Source organism: Podarcis filfolensis, assembly GCF_964270895.1.
Source record: "Podarcis filfolensis genome assembly, chromosome: 3".
Taxonomy (NCBI): Eukaryota; Metazoa; Chordata; class Lepidosauria; order Squamata; family Lacertidae; genus Podarcis; species Podarcis filfolensis.
In genome coordinates this window covers 32,315,144-32,335,512 of record NC_139606.1, presented here as the reverse complement: position 1 = coordinate 32,335,512, position 20,369 = coordinate 32,315,144, and the positions used below count along the sequence as shown (strand labels likewise).

The following is a 20,369-nucleotide window of genomic DNA, read 5'->3' as shown; positions in this document are numbered from 1 at the left end:
AAGCTGTCTGCAGACAAACACCAGCTCCCTCGGCCTGCAAAGCGATATGAGTGCCGCACCCCATTGTCGCCTTTGACTGGACTTAACCATCCAGGGGTCCTTTAAAAGGTAAAGGTAAAGGGACCCCTGACCATTAGGTCCAGTCGTGTCCGACTCTGGGGTTGTGGCGCTCATCTCACTTTATTGGCCGAGGGAGCCAGTGTACAGCTTCTGGGTCATGTGGCCAGCATGACTAAGCCGCTTCTGGCAAACCAGAGCAGCGCACGGAAATGCCGTTTACCTTCCCCCCAGAGTGGTACCTATTGATCTACTTGCACTTTGACGTGCTTTCGAACTGGTAGGTTGGCAGGAGCAGGGACCATGCAACAGGAGCCCACCCCGTCGTGGGGATTCGAACCTCCAACCTTCTGATCGGCAAGTGCTAGGCTCTGTGGTTTAACCCACAGCGCCACCCGCGTCCCCCAGGGGTCCTTTACCTTTTACCTTTCTTACACATAGGACAAGGCGGTTGATGATCTGTGAGTTAGATCCAGAATTGAAGACTTGTCACAGTGTTGGAGGAGGGTGGCCTCCTTGCTGCCTTCCAAAATGCTCTGCTGAGATTTGTGGTTGAATGCCAAGGGAGGTTGAGGAGGAAAGCAATCTCCCCCAGAAAGCAATCTGTGTGAGCAGGATCTCTTTTCATTGAAGTTGGCTCCACTTAATTTGGGGTGTGCCTACCTCTTTCAGCAGTGGTCCCTGTTCCTTGGTGGACCATTTGGTGGAGTTACGCTTCATTCTGGATCCAGCATATTCTGGATAGGTCTGGAACACCCTCTCTGATATATGGGGTAACCATGTGGTTCCATCACAGATTATATATATATTTGCATTCATACTTCCTGCTGTTCACTGCGAGGAGAGACAAAAAATATAGAAATATCTCCAATGAGCTAAAATTAAGTTCCTGCTATGCTAGTTGATGTAGAAAGGATAACTGGGGTCTAAAAATAATTCTGTCCGTTCATTTGTCATATATGGCTGACGGGGTTCTGGAGACAGGGGCATTACTTAATGCAAATTGCATGCTAAATATATATACAGTATATATATATCTGTCAAAATAAATACCATGTGTTCATTTTAAAGAAGTTATGCTGCAGTTATAAGATTCTGTATTAGTCATTCTGTATAAAATGTATTTGGACCAGTTATAAGTCGCTGAGCTGGTGGTCAAACCATATCTCTTCTCCTTTCAAGTTTAACCAGAATAAAACCAATTGCAAATGGTTACAAGCTGTGCATTTTTCTTTTCTCTCTTAAAAAATAATAATAGGTGGATTGTGCTTTGTCTCTGGTTCGACTGGGCATGGAGAGGAATATTCCTGGTCTGCACTCACTTTGTGACAATCTGGTTACACTGGAGACGTTGGTTTATGAGACTGGATGTGACATCACTCTGAACTTGAAAGAGCTGCAGCAGATGAAGGATATTGAGAAACTAAGACTCTTGATGTTAAATGTATGTGCTCTTTTTTATGTCACAGTGGGATGGGATGGATTGGGAAGGGGGCTTTTCTGCTGCATAAAATCTCATCCTGAGCAGGATGAAGCTGTTTACCCAACGTCCTTCTGCTCAGCTTTTTCTCTTCTCTTTTTTAAAAATAATAATTTTATTTTTCATTTTCAGCTTTTACAAATATTTTGACAAGAAAAGCCGAATCTTTACAAATCTAATTTACTTTCCCCTTAACTCCCCTCCCCTCCTTTCTGCAGTTATTTATTTCGTATCTTTTAATTACTGCATATCTGATTCAAATATATTTACAATTTTTCCCTTATCTTCCCCTTGTCTTTTGCTGCACATGTTTATATCAGTCCCACTAATGTTTTAATTTGTTTACAATGTGTCTTCAATAAATAGCTCAGTCTTGCTTGGATTTGCACCTGTCTGCACTCCAAAAAAAAGCCCCCAGATGCTGGTTCAAGGTGCCACAATGTTACAATGCATTAAGTGCCTTTATCTTAATTTATTTTGGTGAGCTTAAGTGTGCCTTAATTCTTGTGTGGGATTGTGGCCTGACAGCCCTTTCTGGATAAAATAGATTGAAACTGGTTCACACTGATGAGCCTGTTTGTTAGTTTGCTTTTCATAGAGAAATTTGCATTAGCACAGTTCATAACTTTATGCTCGCTATTTATGATACCAACCTTTTGAAAAGCATTGGGGAGATCAGAGGAAAAATATATTGCTATTCCTTTAACTGCTTTGCAATTTTAGTTTGCATTTGGCTCTTCTCTTAACGTGCGTTCATATTTTTCTTTAATTTAAAACCTTTGCCATTTCAGTCATCGGGAGAAAGGTATGTGAAGAATGCCTATCAGTGGATGGTCCCATTTCTACACCGCTGTGAAAATGAATCTCCAGGCATCGCTAATGAGCTTTTGAAAGAGTATTTGGTAACACTGGCGAAAGAAGACCTGGCGTTTCCTCTGAAGATCTTTGAACATTCAAAGCCAGCGGTAAATTCAGATGATTAGTTGTATATTCGCATGTACCTGAAAGTTTATCTCTCCTCCACCCCGCCTGAATTGCATTTGCAAGTATACTTAATAGTGCACCTTGTTTCGCTGATCAGTTTGGGAGATGGCTGTCACTGTACAGCTTGGCAGAACTGAACATTTGTCTTGTCGATACAAACATTTGTTCTCCAGACAAGGTTAAAGTGGAATTTCTAATACACGGCTAATCTGTATTGGGATGTCAGAATGTAGCTTTAATCATTAATCATTTCTGCATTTATCCAGCAGAGTGGGTATTTTAGCAGGGGGAGACTCTCCACTGAAAGCCACTGTTCTTCTCTGTTGTGAAATCTAAATATATCTTCCATACCTTTGCCCAACCATGCAGCATCTCTGTGTTTTAGCCTGCACTGCATCCCTTAATAAGTCCCTGCTAAGCATCTCTATGAGCTTTTTCCTGTCTTGCATTGTGGTGGGGGAGATCCGTAAATTTTATTGGGGGCCTGTGGGAGGAATTCAGTGTAGCATTATGGCAATTGTTCCCCCAGTGCAAGCGTTTCAGCTTGCTAGAGGGAATGAGCCTGCCTCTACAGTGGAGTGGCACTAGGGAGAGAGGGGGAGAGCCGTGTTGCACAGGCTTCTGCTAGCAGGATTCATTAGTTTAATCTGGCCCTATCGTTCTGTAGAAGGAAGCGCCTTTGCTCAGGACACATGCAAAACCTGACACTGGAAGAGTCACAAGCTCTCTTTAAGGCATTATTGCTCCTGTAGGGACGCGGGTGGCGCTGTGGTCTAAACCACTGAGCCTCTTGAGCTTGCTGATTGGGAGGTTGGCGGTTCAAATCCTCGCGACAGAGTGAGCTCCCGTTGCTCTGCCCTAGCTCCTGCCAACCTAGCAGTTCAAAAGCATGCCAGTGGAAGTAGATAAATAGGTACCACTGCAGCGGGAAGGTGAATGGCATTTCTGTGCACTCTGGCACTCATCACAGTCCTCCGTGCTCCAGTAGTGGTTTTGTCATGCTGGCCACATGACCTGGAAAGCTGTCTGTGGACAAACGCTGGCTCCCTCAGCCTGAAAGTGAGATGAGTGCCGCAACCCCATAGTCGTCTTTGACTGGACTTAACTATCCAGGGGTCCTTTACCTTAAAAAAAATGACCCCTGACAGTTCAGTCCAGTCGCGAAAGACTCTGGGGTTGCGGCTCTCATCTTGCTTTACTGCCGAGGGAGCCGCCGTTTGTCCGCAGACAGTTTTTTATGGGTCATGTGGCCAGCATGACTAAGCTGCTTCTGGTGAAACCAGAGCAGCACACGGAAACGCCGTTTACCTTTACCTTTTTGTTGCTCCCATGTTGTGCAACACAGGAGCAGGGAGTGGGGACCTGCCATGTGGGCCTGCTCCCCAGTGCCCATACATACAGCCATAAATGCAGAGGCTTCCGTTCCACCCTGGAACCCTGCGTGATTGGCTCCCATCACTGCAGATAGTGCTGTGTATTCTGCTGGCTGGGGCTACTCAATGCATCCCTGTTCATCTCTTTTGTGTCGAGCAGCAGGGGAACAATAATAACCTGAAGAGAGAGAGAACTGAAATGAGATGCAGTGGACATTGTTTGTGTGGATACAACCTAAGTGTCCTGCGGTCCCTTTTTAAATCATTCGTAAATCCCCCCCCCAAAAAAAAACAACCCCTGAACTTCACACCTGGGGGTAGCACTTGGGGGAAGAACAAACTGAGGCGCAAATGAGAATGAAGAGCTGAAGGTGCCTGATTTCCCTTTCACATATTTGGGAAATTGAGTACAGTGGTAGCTCGGGTTACATACGCTTCAGGTTACATACGCTTCAGGTTACAGACTCCGCTAACCCAGAAATAGTATCTCAGGTTAAGAACTTTGCTTCAGGATGAGAACAGAAATCGTGCTCTGGCGGCGCGGCAGCAACAGGAAGCCCCATTAGCTAGAGTGGGCTATTTCAGAGCAGAACTGTGTGAGGTTGCTACTTTTGAATCCCTTACCTAAAACAAACCCCTAGCATGTAAAAGGAGAGAGATTCAGTACCAGCCTGTCCCCTGCTGTGCTAGTTTCCTACCTGTGGGAATGTACCGTTGGTTTTATTGCTATGCTGTGAAACATTCAAAAAATTGATCTGCAGGATAAAGTAGTGCGATTCATTCTACCACCTTCCTGACAACTAACTTCCTGACAACTGTCAAATATTTCTTGACAACTAACTTCAGTCCAAGTAATCAAAAACCAGCCAAAATGCTTCCAAGGTCGCTCTAAGGCATTAGGGTTTGGTAGATCTCCAGGGGCACAGGATTCCACAGTTCTGGGATCCCACCAAGAATGTTGTTTTTTGCCTATGTCTGTGTCTTGGTCCAGCAGTTGGTGTTAACTGGGAACTCGCGGTTGATTCTTAAAGAGCACAATGGAATCTGTTGAGAAAGTCAGGCTGCAGTCACGTTCCATTTACCCGAGAGTAAGCCCTGTTGAGCTCACTGGGGCTTACTTCTGAGTCGACATGTATAGAGTTGGATTGTCTCATTTATTTTACGCAAGCCATTTGCTCTTGATGTCATCGTTGAAAGGCAGAGGGGACGGAGCTTTTTTGAGGGAGATTAACTTGGTCTTTACATAAATTTGTAGTAACTTTCATCTTCTCGGGGGCATTGTATTATAGCCACGGATCCAGACTAAATTCACATTCCAGCATCCTAATAGCATCTTGATAGGATGTTCATTAATTCTTTACTTTTCCGGCTGTGTACAGAAGTAGATTGGCTGTAAACAACGAGTCATGGGAAGCTAGCGTTCTGGTGCATATTGAAGTTATTTATGTGCAAATGAAGGAAATAGCATAATGCAGCTGAGGGGGCGGGGAGCAGCTTTAGAATTACATTTTTATTTTAATAAATTGTCTGATGAAAAATATTGTGATTTGTGTGTGGGTGCGTGTTTTTAAACGAAACTAGAAATACCTTGCTGTTCCAACCAGCTGCTGTGATCACTGGTTTCAAATGAGCTTCCATTGCCAGTTCTGTAATTATGAAAGATATTCAACGGAGATTTATTAAAGAACCAGGAAGGCCTCTGCAATTAACAGAAATCACTAAATTGCCTTTATGGTTGTAATTGTGCTGTTCAAGAGCCGGTTGTCTGTCACACAGAGATATGGAATAAAACAACTCCAAATTTTGGGCTGGGGGACACATACATACTCACAGACCGTACACTACTGTACAGCAATGAATATAGCGTTTTCTTGTTCTCCCAGTGTCAGCAAAAAATAATTTCGGATCAAGACTTGTTGATGACAATTGCGTTAGACTGCATCTACAGCTGCCAACGTGATGACCAGCTTTCTCATTGCTATGATATCTTAGAATGTCTCCCCCAGAGAGGTTATGGGTGAGTATTGACATGTCCCATTTTTTAAAAAAATAAAAAATGTTGAGCTAATAGAAATCCTTTACAAATGCTGCTTTTAAACAATTAAAATGCCAATCAGTATTCAAAGAATGATGTGCACTAATTTATACAATCCGTACAATCTAGTGGCAATTGCTGACCACCCCCCACCAAACCCTCATGCTTCAGAGAGCCAGTGTGGTGTAGTGGTTAAGAGCAGTAGACTCGTAATCTGGTGAACCGGGTTCGCCTCTCCGCTCCTCCACATGCAGCTGCTGGGTGACCTTGTGCCAGTCACACTTCTCTGAAGTCTCTCAGCCCCACTCACCTCACATAGTGTTTGTTGTGGGGGAGGAAGGGAAAGGAGAATGTTAGCCGCTTTGAGACTCCTTCGGGTAGTGATAAAGCGGGATATCAAATCCAAACTCTTCTTCTTCTTCTTGAGTCTGCAGCTGGGATTACTATGTGCTGCAATGCTCCCCACATGTAGAAAGCCTGGATAAGAACTTAAATTTCAGTCAGGTTGAGAAAACAGGGAATGCAATGCCATATCCTTTTTTTAACAGTTTGGCACCTTGGTCACTCCATCCTGCTGAACTTTTCATGTGTCAAGTTCCCTCTGGGTGCCATCAAAGTTTAGGCAAGTTGTATTGCCCCTCATAACTGGGCTACTCCTCCCTTGTGGGAAGAAGAAATCTTGGCTACGCAGCCTGTCTCTGTAGCCCCATCCACTGGTCATGGAACTAATGGACTAATGGAATTGGGTGAGGAGGAAGCATGCAATCTGAGGATCACTCCCACCTTCACTGTGGGAAGATTGGAAGGGTGTACAGCGGTACCTCGGGATAAGTACTTAATTCGTTCCAGAGGTCCGTTCTTAACCTGAAACTGTTCTTAACCTGAAGCACCACTTTAGCTAATGGGGCCGCCTGCTGCTGCTGTGCTGCGGGAGCACGATTTCTGTTCTCATCCTGAAGCAAAGTTCTTAACCTTAGGTACGATTTCTGGATTAGCGGAGTCTGTAACCTGAAGCGTATGTAACCCGAGGTACCACTGTAATGGGTGATCTCCACATAAGTCATACTCAGAAAAGACTAATTGAAATCAGTGAATGTTCATTGATTTCAGCAGATCTGCTGTGAATATGACTTAACATACTTTTCCGTGTGTAAGACTAGGTTTTTTTTAATGACAAAATAATATAAAATAATTGGAATTGGCTTATACAAGGGCAATCTCCCCCCCCCCCCATTTTCTCGATTTTTAGTCCCCCAAAAAAGGGGGCGTCTTATATACAGGGGGCATGTTATACACGGAAAAACACAGTATTTGGGATATTACTCAGTGGTGGTTTGTATTACATTTTTTTCATAGTATGCAGAATATACAAATTTGTTTTTTGTTTTGATATATCCTTTCAGTCCTGAAACAGACATTACAAATAACCTTCACGACAAAGTTGATGAACTGGAACAAATTCTTAGGTAAGAAATGCGCCTTTCTTCATTCATCTCTTCCAGTACGTTTTCTTTATTAACCTAGCGCTAGGTTTTACAGTTCAAAATGCCAGGATTATTACAAAAGAGAGCTTGTAGGTCAAATATTACTGCAGGCTTAGTGGAAATTACTTTTTGGACCTTGACCTTTCCATAAACACATGTTTATATCCAAAGGGGTTCCCCCCTACCAACCTGTAACATTGTGAAGGGTAATGTAGCATTGTGACAATATAGTTAACACGAAGAATGGGAAAAAAGGCCCTTCATCTAATTTCTTTAAAAGGCTTAGCTATATAGGCTGTTTCATTGTACTCCCCCACCTCCCGGAGCATCTCCCTATAAGGTTTGGGGGGGGGGCATGGATCAAGTTTTATATTGTTTTATGGAATATAATGATATGGTGCTAAATATTTAGAACAAAATGACTTCTTAAATGGTATGCGTGTCTGGGTGTGTATTTTTTGTATAACTTCAAGTCATCATTGTTCAGTAGATAAACATCACCATCCCTCTTGGTTTCGGTTTCAGTCTCAAATATATATTTATTCAAATTTTACACATAAACAATAATTTGCAATAATGGCCACAGGCAGGATTTAAGATTTGGCTGAATGGCTGATGATGCTTTTATGACTACTGTTATTTCAGCGTATCAGAAATCTTGGAGAAGCATGGACTCCAAAAGCCTGTATCCTTTGTAAAAGACACACAGGACAGCCCAGAAGAAGCACGGAAGCTGATGATTCGATTGACCAGGCACACAGGCCGCAAGTGAGTAATGGATGGTGGCACACGAAATTATGAGCTTTAATGGTTGTTTGGTACCTTCGCAGATGAAATGTTGTGCGTGGCTTTTCCAGGTCAGAACATGAACAGCTGAAGCTGTGGTCTCAAGCAGGAAAGACAAACAATTCAAAGGACAGATTTCTTTGTAAACATGTCTTTAGCTCCTCAGGAGGCAACTCAGTTGTTTGCTTCACAAGGAAGATGGTTTAGTGGTGGTAAAATTCTCTTGGATGCCCTTTGTCGAACATAAAATAATTGCTCATGACACAAGCAAAAGTGGCAGATTCCAGCACGTCTTCTCCTTTGGCTCCATGGTTCATCAAAACACAAATCTTGCCCCATTGTCAAGGATCCATTGCCCATGGTGTGCAGAGCAGAATGGTACCACTCTCTTGATGGAGGCATGGCAGAGCAATTTAAACCTTTCGGAATGTAGGCCTTGGGTTAGATGATCTCCCAACGGGTAGCGCTAAGTGGAATATGTGCACGGGAAAATGTCTGCTTGTAAAACATGACCTTTCTTTCCTCCCCCATGCCACCCAACCTGTTCTGGGCAGTGGCGCCAGGTATATGGGCTGGAGGCGACTTCAGATCCCCCAATATTTTTTAGCAGGAGGCAGCCCCCCAGTGTTGAGGGGGCTACCACCCCCTGCCACCGCCTGGCACCCCAGCCCCAACTTCCACCCGGCAATTCAGGAGCCAGGCAGCGTCTGAGACAAGCGCAGAGGGCGATCTCTGTGCTTGTTTGTCCCAGTCCGGTGCACGCCGGTGGTGTCACGTGACATGTCGCATGGCCATGCCCCTTCAATGTGGGAGCAAGTCATTGCCCCTGGTTCTGGGGTTCTCCTAACCTTGCAGAGCAGATTTTTATTTTTATTTTATTTTCTTGAGGGGGGCAAGTCCTGTTGTGTTAGTGGACCTTGTTCCATGCATGCAACAAGTTAGCTGAATCCCGCCCAGTATGTGTGACTGGAGGGTTTGGTCTGAAAGCTTTGGGGCTGGGGGGAAGGTGTGCAAAACTGTTGGATAGGAGATGTAACTGTGAGCCACTAAGTTGCTGGATGAAATCTCCCTTTGGTCATGGACTCACTAAGCAACCTACTCTCTCAAGCTCAGTTCTCCATCTTTCAAATGGGGATAATAATTCTTCTCTATCTTCCCAGAATGTTATAAGGACTGCTGAGCTACTGTGTGTCTAGATGTTATAAGCACCAGTGTTGTTTTTCTACTCGTGAATGTACTCTTAACCTTTGGGGTGATATTTTAAGAGTTTTAAGATGGAAACATTTAATTCTGGTAATCACACTTCTCGGAACCTGCTTGTAAATGTTCGCTTCTTTGTGTCTTACAGGCAGCCCCCTGTTAATGAGACACACTGGATGGGATTGTTGCAAGATATCCTGGAAATGCAGCAGAATGTCTACACATGCATACAACCGGACACTTGCTATGAGGTGAATCTTGCTGCTTTTCAGGATGTTTTTTTTTTTTAAAGATATTTATTGAAATTTTCAAAAAATAGAGAAAAAACAAAAAAACACACACAAAAAAACACACATATAATTTACATTCCTTACTTTCAATAACATATTTCCCTGACTTCCCCACACCTCCCCTTCTTGTATTCCAGTTCAATTTTTAGTTCAGCAAGTTCTTATCCCCAAATTTTACCTTATTATATTTAATTCATTTTAGTTAACCAATTTTAACATAAACCTCAGTCTTTATACGTCAGTACTTATTCTTAATATCTTTTTCTAAGGTCGACCCCAATTCCCTTTCACGAGTTCCCCATTTTGATATAAGTAGCAAAACAAAATACAAAGAAAGAAAGTATAATTGTACACCCTTTGGATTCCCAAAGCCCCACTCCCCGCCTTTCCCGGTTTCGAACTCCAACAAATGTCCATCAGTCTATCTGCTGTCAGCCTGGTGACCTCACGTCCGAGGCTCTTAATTCTCTCTCAATTCCTCTCTGCCGGTTTTTTTGATAGTCCTTTATATTAAACACCAAATCTCGGAGAAGCTCTGTCCCAATAAGGTCCATGTTTCTTCCAGCCAGACCTCCATATTTAAAAGTGTAGTCCAAATCTTGTTTCTTACTTCTTTTAAGTCCAAATGTCCCAGAAACTCCAGCTTCCACTTTAGTCAAGTTTGTAATCCATAAGTCTTCAGATCTCCACATGAGGAGATCTCTCCATTCCTCATTCTTCCATTCAAACCAGATTTTCATAATCTCATTCTTATTTTCCTTTATATCCATCTTAGCAGGCCTCTGGCTCTCCTTAATCATCTGCGGCATTATAGCTCCTCCTTTCTTTCCCTCCAAATCATCATATATCTCTTTCCCCACTTTCTCAAATTTCTCAGATTTCTTTTCTTGTTCAGCTGCAAAGATTTTTAGTTCAGCTACAAAAACTTTTTGTTCAGATACAAAGACTTGAGTCAAGTCCCTTCCAGATTCAGCAAGTTTATTTACTGTTTCATTCAATGTTGTGACATTTGTAGCCAAAACATTGCTTTGTTCTTGTAACTTTCCCAAGAGAAGGAAAGCCCTCTCCAGTTCAGTCAGTATTTTTCCACTTGCAGCCATTCTTGTAATGTCCCAGAGCCCCCTCTAGAGGAGTTCTGGTTACTTAGTATTCCTTCCAAATCCAATCCAAAAGTCAAATTAACTTTTTCTCTTTCTTTTCAACAATTTATTACCTGAATGTAACAAATATAACCAGCAAAGGCAACAGAAACAAAGTTCTCTTTTTTCCCCAGCTTTGACAGCTAGTTCGACAGCTGTCAAAATCTTCTATGTCTCTTCAACAGGCTCTCTCACGGATCGCTCCCGGGTCCTGGGGGGGGGGTGACGGTTCCACTCTCAAAATTAACTCTTATCCTCCAGCAAATTCACTTATACTGCCAAAACGTGAAATTAAATACTTTTATCCTCTCAAAAAGAAGGTGTTCTCTCAACCTTAGTTATCTAGTCCTTGCTTTAAGATGTTTACAAGACGGGGAGACGGACTTCCTCTTTGCGCCTTCCCCGCTCGTGCCAAATCCAAAAAAGAAATTTTAAGTCCAATTTCCGTATTACTCACGGGTTGTTACTTTTAGTCCAAATGTTCAAATGAAGAAGTCAGCGCTCTCCGACCATGGCATGCGGCTTCACTCCGTAGGGGAAGCAGTCGACTCACAGCACCGCGCCGCTCCCTGTCCCCCGTTCCGAAGCCTTTAAAAAGGCTCCTTCGCGGGTTGGGGGGGTGCAAATGGTGCCCACCGAGTTACCAAGTCCACAGGCTTCAGCGCCTGTGGTTTCTGAGGGTCCCCGCATCGCCGCCACGGCAGGACCCGTCCCCTACTGAGCAGATTCCCTCCGGAGCTCGGAGGGAATCCGCCATTAGTCGATCGCGCTAACCCGGAAGTCCCCCAGGATGTTTTTGAATACATTTACAGTTGGTGGAATTCTAGGTAGTTCAGTTTCATACCAGCATTTTGCTTTATTCAGAATCTATGCCAGCAGATGTACAATCCAATTTAAGTGTTTAAATATATGCTGAGTTTTCCTGTCCTTGAACATGCAAATCATGCTGGTATCAAGCTTTCTTGACAATAGTGGTAGTTTCTACGAGATCCAGAAATCCCATTGATGGTGAGTAGCCTGCTTTTGTTTCAAGACACCTAAATTCTAAGGATTTCCATAGCTAGGGTTTCATAGAAATAATTCTCTCTAGTCCTTCATACTTGGGGACTGGTGCTCACATCTGGATAAGAATAAAACTCAGGTTACCAACTTTACTCCTTTGAAGAAAAGGAACTTTGGGGTACCACATTAATTGCAGCCAAACCAATGACCAGTTCCTGCTACTCCTAGTGTAGAGAGTAGAGGCCATCTCAGGGGGGGGGGGGGACAGGTATCTTATGTTGTAATTTTTAAATGTTTGCCAAAAACTTATTTATGGTGCCAGGGCTATGCAGGAAATTAAGTAGAAATATTTCTGTAATAATTAACTGGTGATTAATAATAATAATAATAATAATAATAATAATAATAATAATAATGGCTTATATTCAGCATAACTCTAAGGTTCCATCATCTCAGGGATTTTCCTTGCGCAAAGGAAACTTCTCTTCTCTCCTACCCCCACGTGCACAATAAATCTGTTCTGGGGATCCTCTCAACTGTCCAAGCCAGATTCAGAGATGACTTAGGGTGTGCACAGGTGGCTGAGAGGGGAAAAAAACCCCTCTTGCACTAGTGGGAATCCCTGTGAGGACATTTTATGAGATTAGTTGAATATGACCCAAAGTATATAACTGTTGTAAGGGACGCGGGTGGCGCTGTGGGTTAAGCCACAGAGCCTAGGACTTGCCGATCAGAAGGTCGGCGGTTCAAATCCCCGCAACAGGGTGAGCTCCCGTTGCTCAGTCCCTGCTCCTGCCAACCTAGCAGTTCGAAAGCACATCAAAGTGCAAGTAGATCAATAAGTACCGCTCTGGCGGGAAGGTAAACAGCGTTTCCGTGCGCTGCTCTGGTTCACCAGAAGCGGCTTAGTCATGCTGGCCGCATGATCTGGAAGCTGTACGCCGGCTCCCTCGGCCAATAAAGCAAGATGACGCTGCAACCCCAGAGTCAGTCACTACTGGACCTAATGGTCAGGGGTCCCTTTACCTTTACCTATATAACTGTTGTAAATTGCTTTGGTGATTTGTTGCTGTTGTTTTTTTTAATGACATTATTAATGACATTAAATGACATTATTTATCAGATTTATATGCTGGCCTCATTCAGGAAAAACACAAAGACTGAAAATATACCGCTAAAATTACCTAATGCAAACCAGCACAACCTATTCAGCTGTCCCCTGTGATTAGGCAGCTGTGTACATAAAATCCTTAGAAGCCAGGGGGGATTTCCTTGCATAAGGCAGGATGGGGGAAATACTCAAATAATGTAAAAATATAACAAGAATGGGTGCCAGGAAGAAGGGTGTTATGCAACTGGGGTGCTGTTGTCAAGAAGGGAAGGCATAGATCCTCTAACCGCACTCAGGGATGCTGTTGTCGGGAGGGAGGGAATATGTCACATTAATCAAACGTTCCCAGCCAGATTGGTCAGGGAAGACAAAGATGACCTACTCTGGCCCCTCTCCCTAGCCAACTTCAAGATATAGGATTGCCAGTGGGGCTGGAAACAATGGCAAAGGTCCTGCTTATCTTATTGCTCACTGAAGATCAGGAGCGGTGGGAAGCAAATTCCTAGGGTTTGTTCTGTTACACTTTTTTTTAAAACACTCAGAATTCCGTGCATTCAAACAGAGCTGTTATGAACTATGGCAGAATTACAGAAGACATGAGATGTATAGATGGGAAGCTTGACTTTCTTAATGCACAGAAACTCTTGACATAAAATTGCTAACTAAACATTGGGAAGACAAATGGCTCGCCGCTTCACTGTTATGTTTATTAAATGGTTCACTGAGCTGAAAGTTCATTTTTAATAACGTCACTCAGGATGCATATAGAACTTTGATAGATGTTTTCCTGTTTGCATTTAAAGTGAAATGCAAAGTTCGGTTTCTGCAGAAAATAATCTGCATTCGAGGCAACCTAGTTATTAAGATTCGTGAATTACAATGAAGCTCTGTGTGTTTGAATATGTGCAGTTTACTTGAAAGTGCACTTTTGTGTTTCATAGTGTAGTACTTGAGTGAGCCTTCATGTTGTATAATTTACCTTCAAAAATTTGACATCTTTTAAACATTTCAAATTATTGTCAGTCTTCTTTTGTTATAGCGTGTAGACTTTATTGCTTATGGCTGCTAATTTCTATGACTCCTGAGAGATTTTGAGAGCAAATCAGTACACTTCTGAATAAATTGCAAAAAGAAAATGGCATCTGGGATTTAAATCTAACTTTGAAATGTGCTGCTTAAAAAAAAAATGAATAGCAATACATACATACATGATGTCAGGGAAAATGTGATATAATTATAGCTCTTACTTCAAGATACTAGATTTGACTGGAGCGATGAATAGACTTTAATATCAGAGTACCTTGGCAATGCATTAGTATAGGGGTAGGGAATTTGATGCCTTCCAGATGTTGAGCTGCAGCATCTGTCATCCCTAAAATTGACCATGTTGGCTGGGGTTGATGGAATTTGGAGGCTATCAACATCTGGGGGATGGTGATGAGTCCCCCTTTCTTGCATTCGTGATGCTTCTAAAGGATGAAGATTTTGACTTATTGGGTGGTATTGCTTTTTGGCTTGTCCAAAACTGATAGATAAGTTTCATGAAGGATACTTCTGTTCAGATGTTTGTGTGGTCTTTTAAACTGTGTGTACGTTCACTGCACAACCCCATTTGCCCCATCATCCTGAATAATCCCCAGCATAAAGAGTGGCTCCCCAGATAAGTCTCAGAGTTTCCTGCAGAGATTCCACTGTCAACTCTCTAGTGCTGCCTTGGTAGTCAAATGAAAGGAAAGGGTTTCTTGAGGGCAGCAAATTAGATTGCATTTCCATTTCAGCACAAGGTTTGTCGAAATCTAATTGATATTGGTCTAGATTTAGATGAATGCTGTTCCAGATATCCTCCCCTCCCCAAGCAGATAGCCATACTCAGGTATTTGTCAAATAAAAAAATTGCTTGTATGACATTTCCTCTTGTCATTCTAAAGATCTTTACAGAAAGTCTTCTGTGTTCAAGTCGACTGGAGAACATCCATTTAGCTGGGCAAATGATGCACTGCAGTGTTTGGTCAATAGATCCCCCTGTCAGTGTTGCTTCTAAAGGAAAACCACAGTACAGAGTTTGCTATGAGAAAAGCATTGAATTGGTTTTGGCTGCTAGCAGAGAATACTTCAATTCTTCAACCAGTCTAACTGATACATGCATGGATCTGGCCAGGTACGTTTTATCCACACACACCCCGCCAAAAAAAATCTTTTAGCCTTTGGTATTTGCTTAGAAAGGCAGATCTTTTATGATTTTGTACTCTTTTGCATACTTGAGTGCTTTCCTCCGATGCTCAAGCATTTCTAAGGCAACTTGTTCTTACTAATTAGTCCCTGGTGCAATTAGAATGAGGTAATACGTCTTTTGCCTAGATTATGCTTGGCTCATCATGAAATGCAGGCACCAGCACCAATCTGAAAATACTAGCTAATGGTTTTGGAAGTGGAAATTATTATTCTACGTATGTAACCATTACAGCTATGAAAAACCAAGATGTTTCCTGTAAGGCCCATATAAGTTAAAGGGACGAAAATGAATACAGTCATACCTTGGTTTTCGAACAGCTTAGTGCTCAAACGTTTTGGCTCCCAAACGCTGCAAACCCAAAGTGACTGTTCCAGTTTGCGAACTATTTTTGGAAGCCGAATGTCCAATGGGGCTTCTGCAGCTTCTGATTGGCTGCAGGAGCTCCTTGCAGGCAATCAGAAGCCGCACTTTGGTTTCCGAACGTTTTGGAAGTCGAATGGACTTCCGGAACGGATTCCGTAACTACTTCCAAGGTATGACTATTTGTTTTGTTGAAGGAGGCAGCGGGGACCTTTGGCTTGTGTGCCAGATTTTGTCTGCCAGGCCTCCTCGTTTTACTCAACAGACTTTCCCCTCAAAATCATACCCACCTTTGAGGTGTGCAGTTGGCCGAGACGTGGATGCATGAAAGCACAATTGAACAGCTGATGGGCAGCGTATTGAATCCTGTTTGGAGTGTCTGTGCAAACCTTTCTTGGCTAAAATGAAGTCCCGTCCCCCCCCCTTTGTTTTAGCAGAGGTTTCAATTGTACCTCCTGGAGCAAGATGTGCCTTCACTGTCCATCATAGATTCTATGAGAAAGCTGCTATAATTGAAATAATTGTTATTCACTGTTGATGTTTTTTGTTGTTAGGGGGACGGTTACCACCTTAGCTGAGATGAAAGCTCTCCTTCATTCTCTATCATTAACAATTTTCTAGTGATGCTTTCATTTAAGTGGAAATCATTTCAGCATGGTTTCTTCTCATTGATAAGATTGGCACACAATTACAAGGCGTATTTAAAAATCAAATCAAATCTGGGAGTAGAAAATTTAAGGATTAATTTTTAACATTTTAAAAGTTAGCACATCCCCACATCAACCCCAGAAAGATAATCTAAAGCACCTAAATTTTTTTAATTGAATAATTTAGGTGTTACAGTTCAACTGTTAATAGCAGCCTTCACTTTCTTAATATTAGTATGTTTCTTGCCTTTATAGCAGAAGAGTTACATTTGCGGAACTGTGCTGTCATGCAATTCCACTAGAGTTTCACTTGGAGGGGGGAAATTTATGAACCTACACCAAATGAATTTTATTTTTCCTCCTACTTCATTCATGTACAAAGTGATTGCTTGCTAAGTACAAAGCTTCTTTCTTTTGGCATGTAAACTCTTAGTAAAGTGCTTAGCTTTGACCACTGATAAATTGATATTATTTACAATAAAAAAATGCATTCGCAAAGAAATACGGGGTTATAAAGGGGATCACATTGTATCAAGTGGTAAATTTTTAAGCCTTTATAAGAGACCCACCAGTTTGGACCCATTGCAATGCCTCACCAGTGCATGCTATTGAGGTTTCTATGCATAGCAACAAACCATAGTTTAGTGTTGCATGTTTATCACACTGGCCTCATATAATGAAGATGCTTCTTTTTGACTAATTAGGAAAGCTGTTTGAAATCCTTAAACATTTTTTTTTCCTTCTAAGATCCTGCTTACAGCTTATTACAGACTGCCCACCTGTTGTCCAAGAGGAGTTGGATCTTATCCGTGCTCTTAGCTACCTTGAAGAATTTGGTGTGAAAATCTTGCCATTACAAGGTAGGGTGTGATAGGGTTTGTTGAAATGTCTTGAATGCTAGTTATATAGTTTCAAATCTTCACATTTATATGTACCATATACACAGTTCTATTTTTCTAGGAAAAAGAGGTGCCGGAACTCACCATGAACACCTCTTTTGTTCTCTTAAAATCACAATGGCACCTACCTGAGAGGTGCCAGAACTGAGTTCCGGAAAGTTCTGGCTTATAAAAAGCTCTACATATACATCATCTTGTATCATCAATTTTCCTTACAGCATTTTTTTAATAAATTGCTTGCATCAGGTATAATCCAGTTCAAGAGAAACCTTTTAAAGTCTCATTGGATTTTACTAAAGCGTTATGCACCAATTTTTCCTGTTTAAATCATTTTGGTTGGCTTGCACCCACAATTACTTCCCTTTTAAATACACACATGCACACTTAATATATAGTTTCTTCACTCATCCCCTGCTTGTGCTGCTGTTGTGCTATTATGATTAACATAATCTCTTTACTAGTAATCTCTGCAACAGTGCTTTGAAACGCTTGGTCATTCTGGCAATAGCCAGGTTGGGAGGTTTATTGATCTTCATCCTGAGTCTAGGCCTAGGGAGTGGACAAATGGGCCTTTCTATTTTATTATTTTGTCAAAGCACATGTGCCAAGAAGATTAACTCAAAATAGTTATCATAACCCATAAGACGTCCATTGCACATCACAGCTTTGCAGTAACAATTTAGTTATGTTTGAAAGGAGGCTTTTACTGCTGTTTGAAGGTGCCTCCAGAACTTGGGCTTTTATTGATCTCTTTTATTCCCATGCTTTAGTGCCCAATAAAACGCTATTTTTATTTTATAAATCATAACAGCCTTATGACAACTGACATATTTTACAGGTGCTATCCTGCATTCAACTCCTGTGACCTTCCTGTCTTCACTGTTGTGTTAATGGATTTGTACTGCTAGAAACTGGATGAATAGTCCACACATTATTTTATTTTATTTTTTAAAAAATAACACAGTTATGTATTACATAAAGCTTTTGTGGTATTTTACGTCTACCCTTTAAAAGTTCAAACCATGTTCAGAATATGCAAGTAAAGGACTAGAATCGAGTGCTGAATTTTGTGTCTGGTGTTTCTTAAAAGTTTTATCTTATTCGGTTTTGAATGTGCACCTATTTGTTTCAATCAAGTCAACCTGTTTTTAGATATTTAATTCTGCCCGCTGGAAGCAAACATTTTAAACGGGCTTGAATAAGAAATAGTACACAATGGTTGGTCTCCAGCTAAGTTTTACACAAAGTAGACCCATTGAAGTTAATGAACATGACTAAGTTATGTGCATTAATTTCAGTGCGGCTACTCTAAGTAAACCTTAGTAAATAAGTAAAACTAGGTAAAACCACAGAGTGAGATAATATGCTCAATTTGACAGCTATTATGTGTAACAGTAGTACCTCAGGTTACATATGCTTCAGGTTACAGCCTCCGCTAACCCAGAAATAGTGCTTCAGGTTAAGAACTTTGCTTCAGGATGAGAACAGAAATCGTGCTCCAGCAGCGCAGCGGCAGCAGGAGGCCCCATTAGCTAAAGTGGTGCTTCAGGTTAAGAACAGTTTCAGGTTAAGAACGGACCTCAGGAATGAATTAAGTACTTAACCTGAGGTACCACTGTAATAGCTTTACCCCTGGTCTGATGCCCTTCAGCAAGACACTTTAGTAAAAGCCTTCATGGATCAGGTCTTTCATTTGAAACCTGGATTCTCCCTGAGGCACGTGTTCCTCGCACAGTTCTGATTAATCCTTCACAGAAAAGCCTTAACCCTAATCAAATATATAGATGATGACGCACTGCAAGTTTGTGCTATTTCCAAACCATTGGTACTGGGTTATTTTGCCAGAACACAGCAACCCTGTCTCATATACAGCTTCTTGAGCACTGAGGGCAGCCAGGGAAAGTGGGGAATTGAATTATGCATTCAGATAAAACGTGTATGGATTATTATTTAAATCTTTTAATTGATTTATATTATTCTTTCTAATTGTTTCTAATATGTATTTTTAAAAAACCGTTTTACTTAATTGATCACATGAGATGTTGTGAGCCACTTTGGGCACAATTTTGTGGGAAAGTGGCATACAAATGATGTTGATGGCTTATTAGTTTCTTGTTTGGCTCTCATTGCTGGGGTTTTACCTCGGCCAAAAAGCTTCAGTATTTCTGTGTGTTTGCCATTCAGTGGCATGAGGTACAGTTAAATCATGAGGTTAGCAGGGACAAAGCTCATAAGCAGGACTGATAAATTCTTTCTCTGAAAGACAATACCAGCAAATCTTCAATTAATGGGCATGTGGTAATTCTGTGACGTATATATAAAAAATAAGATCCAAAAACTGTGAACTTTCAAACTAACTCAAGCCTCTTCCATTAGCTAAATTACATTTTGGATGTTGTCCATGGATTACAGACAACTGCTATCCTAAATGCTTGCTTGTGGATGTATCAGGGTTGGTTCCACTTTGCCATTTTCAAGCTTAGATTTTCCTGCTTCACAGTTCATTCCCTGCAACCTGCCATTTTGCCTTTGCCACACCATGCCAGTCAACTGTGAATACTTCAGTGGTGGTACTGCTTTTTGCGATCTGTTCCCCCCCCCCTTGAGAGATTAAAGTGCACTGTCAAGTTACTTTGTGATCCTTCTGTCACCTGAAAATGACTAATGCTGCAATTTATTTCAGAAAAAGTACCTTTTATGTCATGAATGTGCACACAAGCACATGGCTATATAATGGCGGCTGAAGTGGGTCCCCCAAAGGGGACAGGGTCTGATTCTCAAATAATTGCATCCATTATGTTTTGGACACTTTAAAGACTACCACGCAGAAGTTAAAATGGGCGAAAAAGCTGCCTGCAGGTTCCTAATGCTTTAAGCTAAAACTTTCTTAACTTGGAAAGCCACTTTTAAGAATGAGTTGTTCTTCATAGAGTGCACAAAATAATTTGTGCTTCTTCTTGCATTTGAATTTGTAGTCATCTGAACTAAGGGGAGGTAAAGGAACCAGCTTTTCCTTCCCAGAAGCAGAGGCCTCTTTCTCAGTGGGGTGGTAGACCTGTGTCTGTACCACCCCAGAGTGGAGGCATGCACAGGTTTGAATGTTCTCCATCTTGTTAAATGACCAACTTTTGCACATCAGTGATGATGTCCTCTCTCTAAATGGAGATTCTCTGTTTGCTTTGTAACACACACGCGCACACACACCCTTAATGAAAACTAAATAAATGGAGATTTCCCCGCTAAAATATTTCTTGGGGCAGATCTGCAGCATAAGAAACAAAGCACTTTC

General features: G+C 41.8%; 1 protein-coding gene across 2 annotated transcripts in view; it reads left to right on the top strand.

The window, feature by feature from the left end:
* NBAS (NBAS subunit of NRZ tethering complex) overlaps nucleotides 1–20,369 on the top strand; it is a 195,314-nt gene that overhangs the window by 84,536 nt on the left and 90,409 nt on the right. For both annotated transcript variants that reach the window (XM_083606886.1, XM_083606885.1), the window contains exons 24-31: nucleotides 1,316–1,501; nucleotides 2,329–2,502; nucleotides 5,778–5,911; nucleotides 7,333–7,395; nucleotides 8,059–8,181; nucleotides 9,548–9,650; nucleotides 14,870–15,099; nucleotides 16,929–17,041. In XM_083606886.1, coding sequence (XP_083463012.1) covers nucleotides 1,316–1,501; nucleotides 2,329–2,502; nucleotides 5,778–5,911; nucleotides 7,333–7,395; nucleotides 8,059–8,181; nucleotides 9,548–9,650; nucleotides 14,870–15,099; nucleotides 16,929–17,041 — 1,126 coding nt within the window. The remainder of the gene's footprint in view (nucleotides 1–1,315; nucleotides 1,502–2,328; nucleotides 2,503–5,777; nucleotides 5,912–7,332; nucleotides 7,396–8,058; nucleotides 8,182–9,547; nucleotides 9,651–14,869; nucleotides 15,100–16,928; nucleotides 17,042–20,369) is intronic.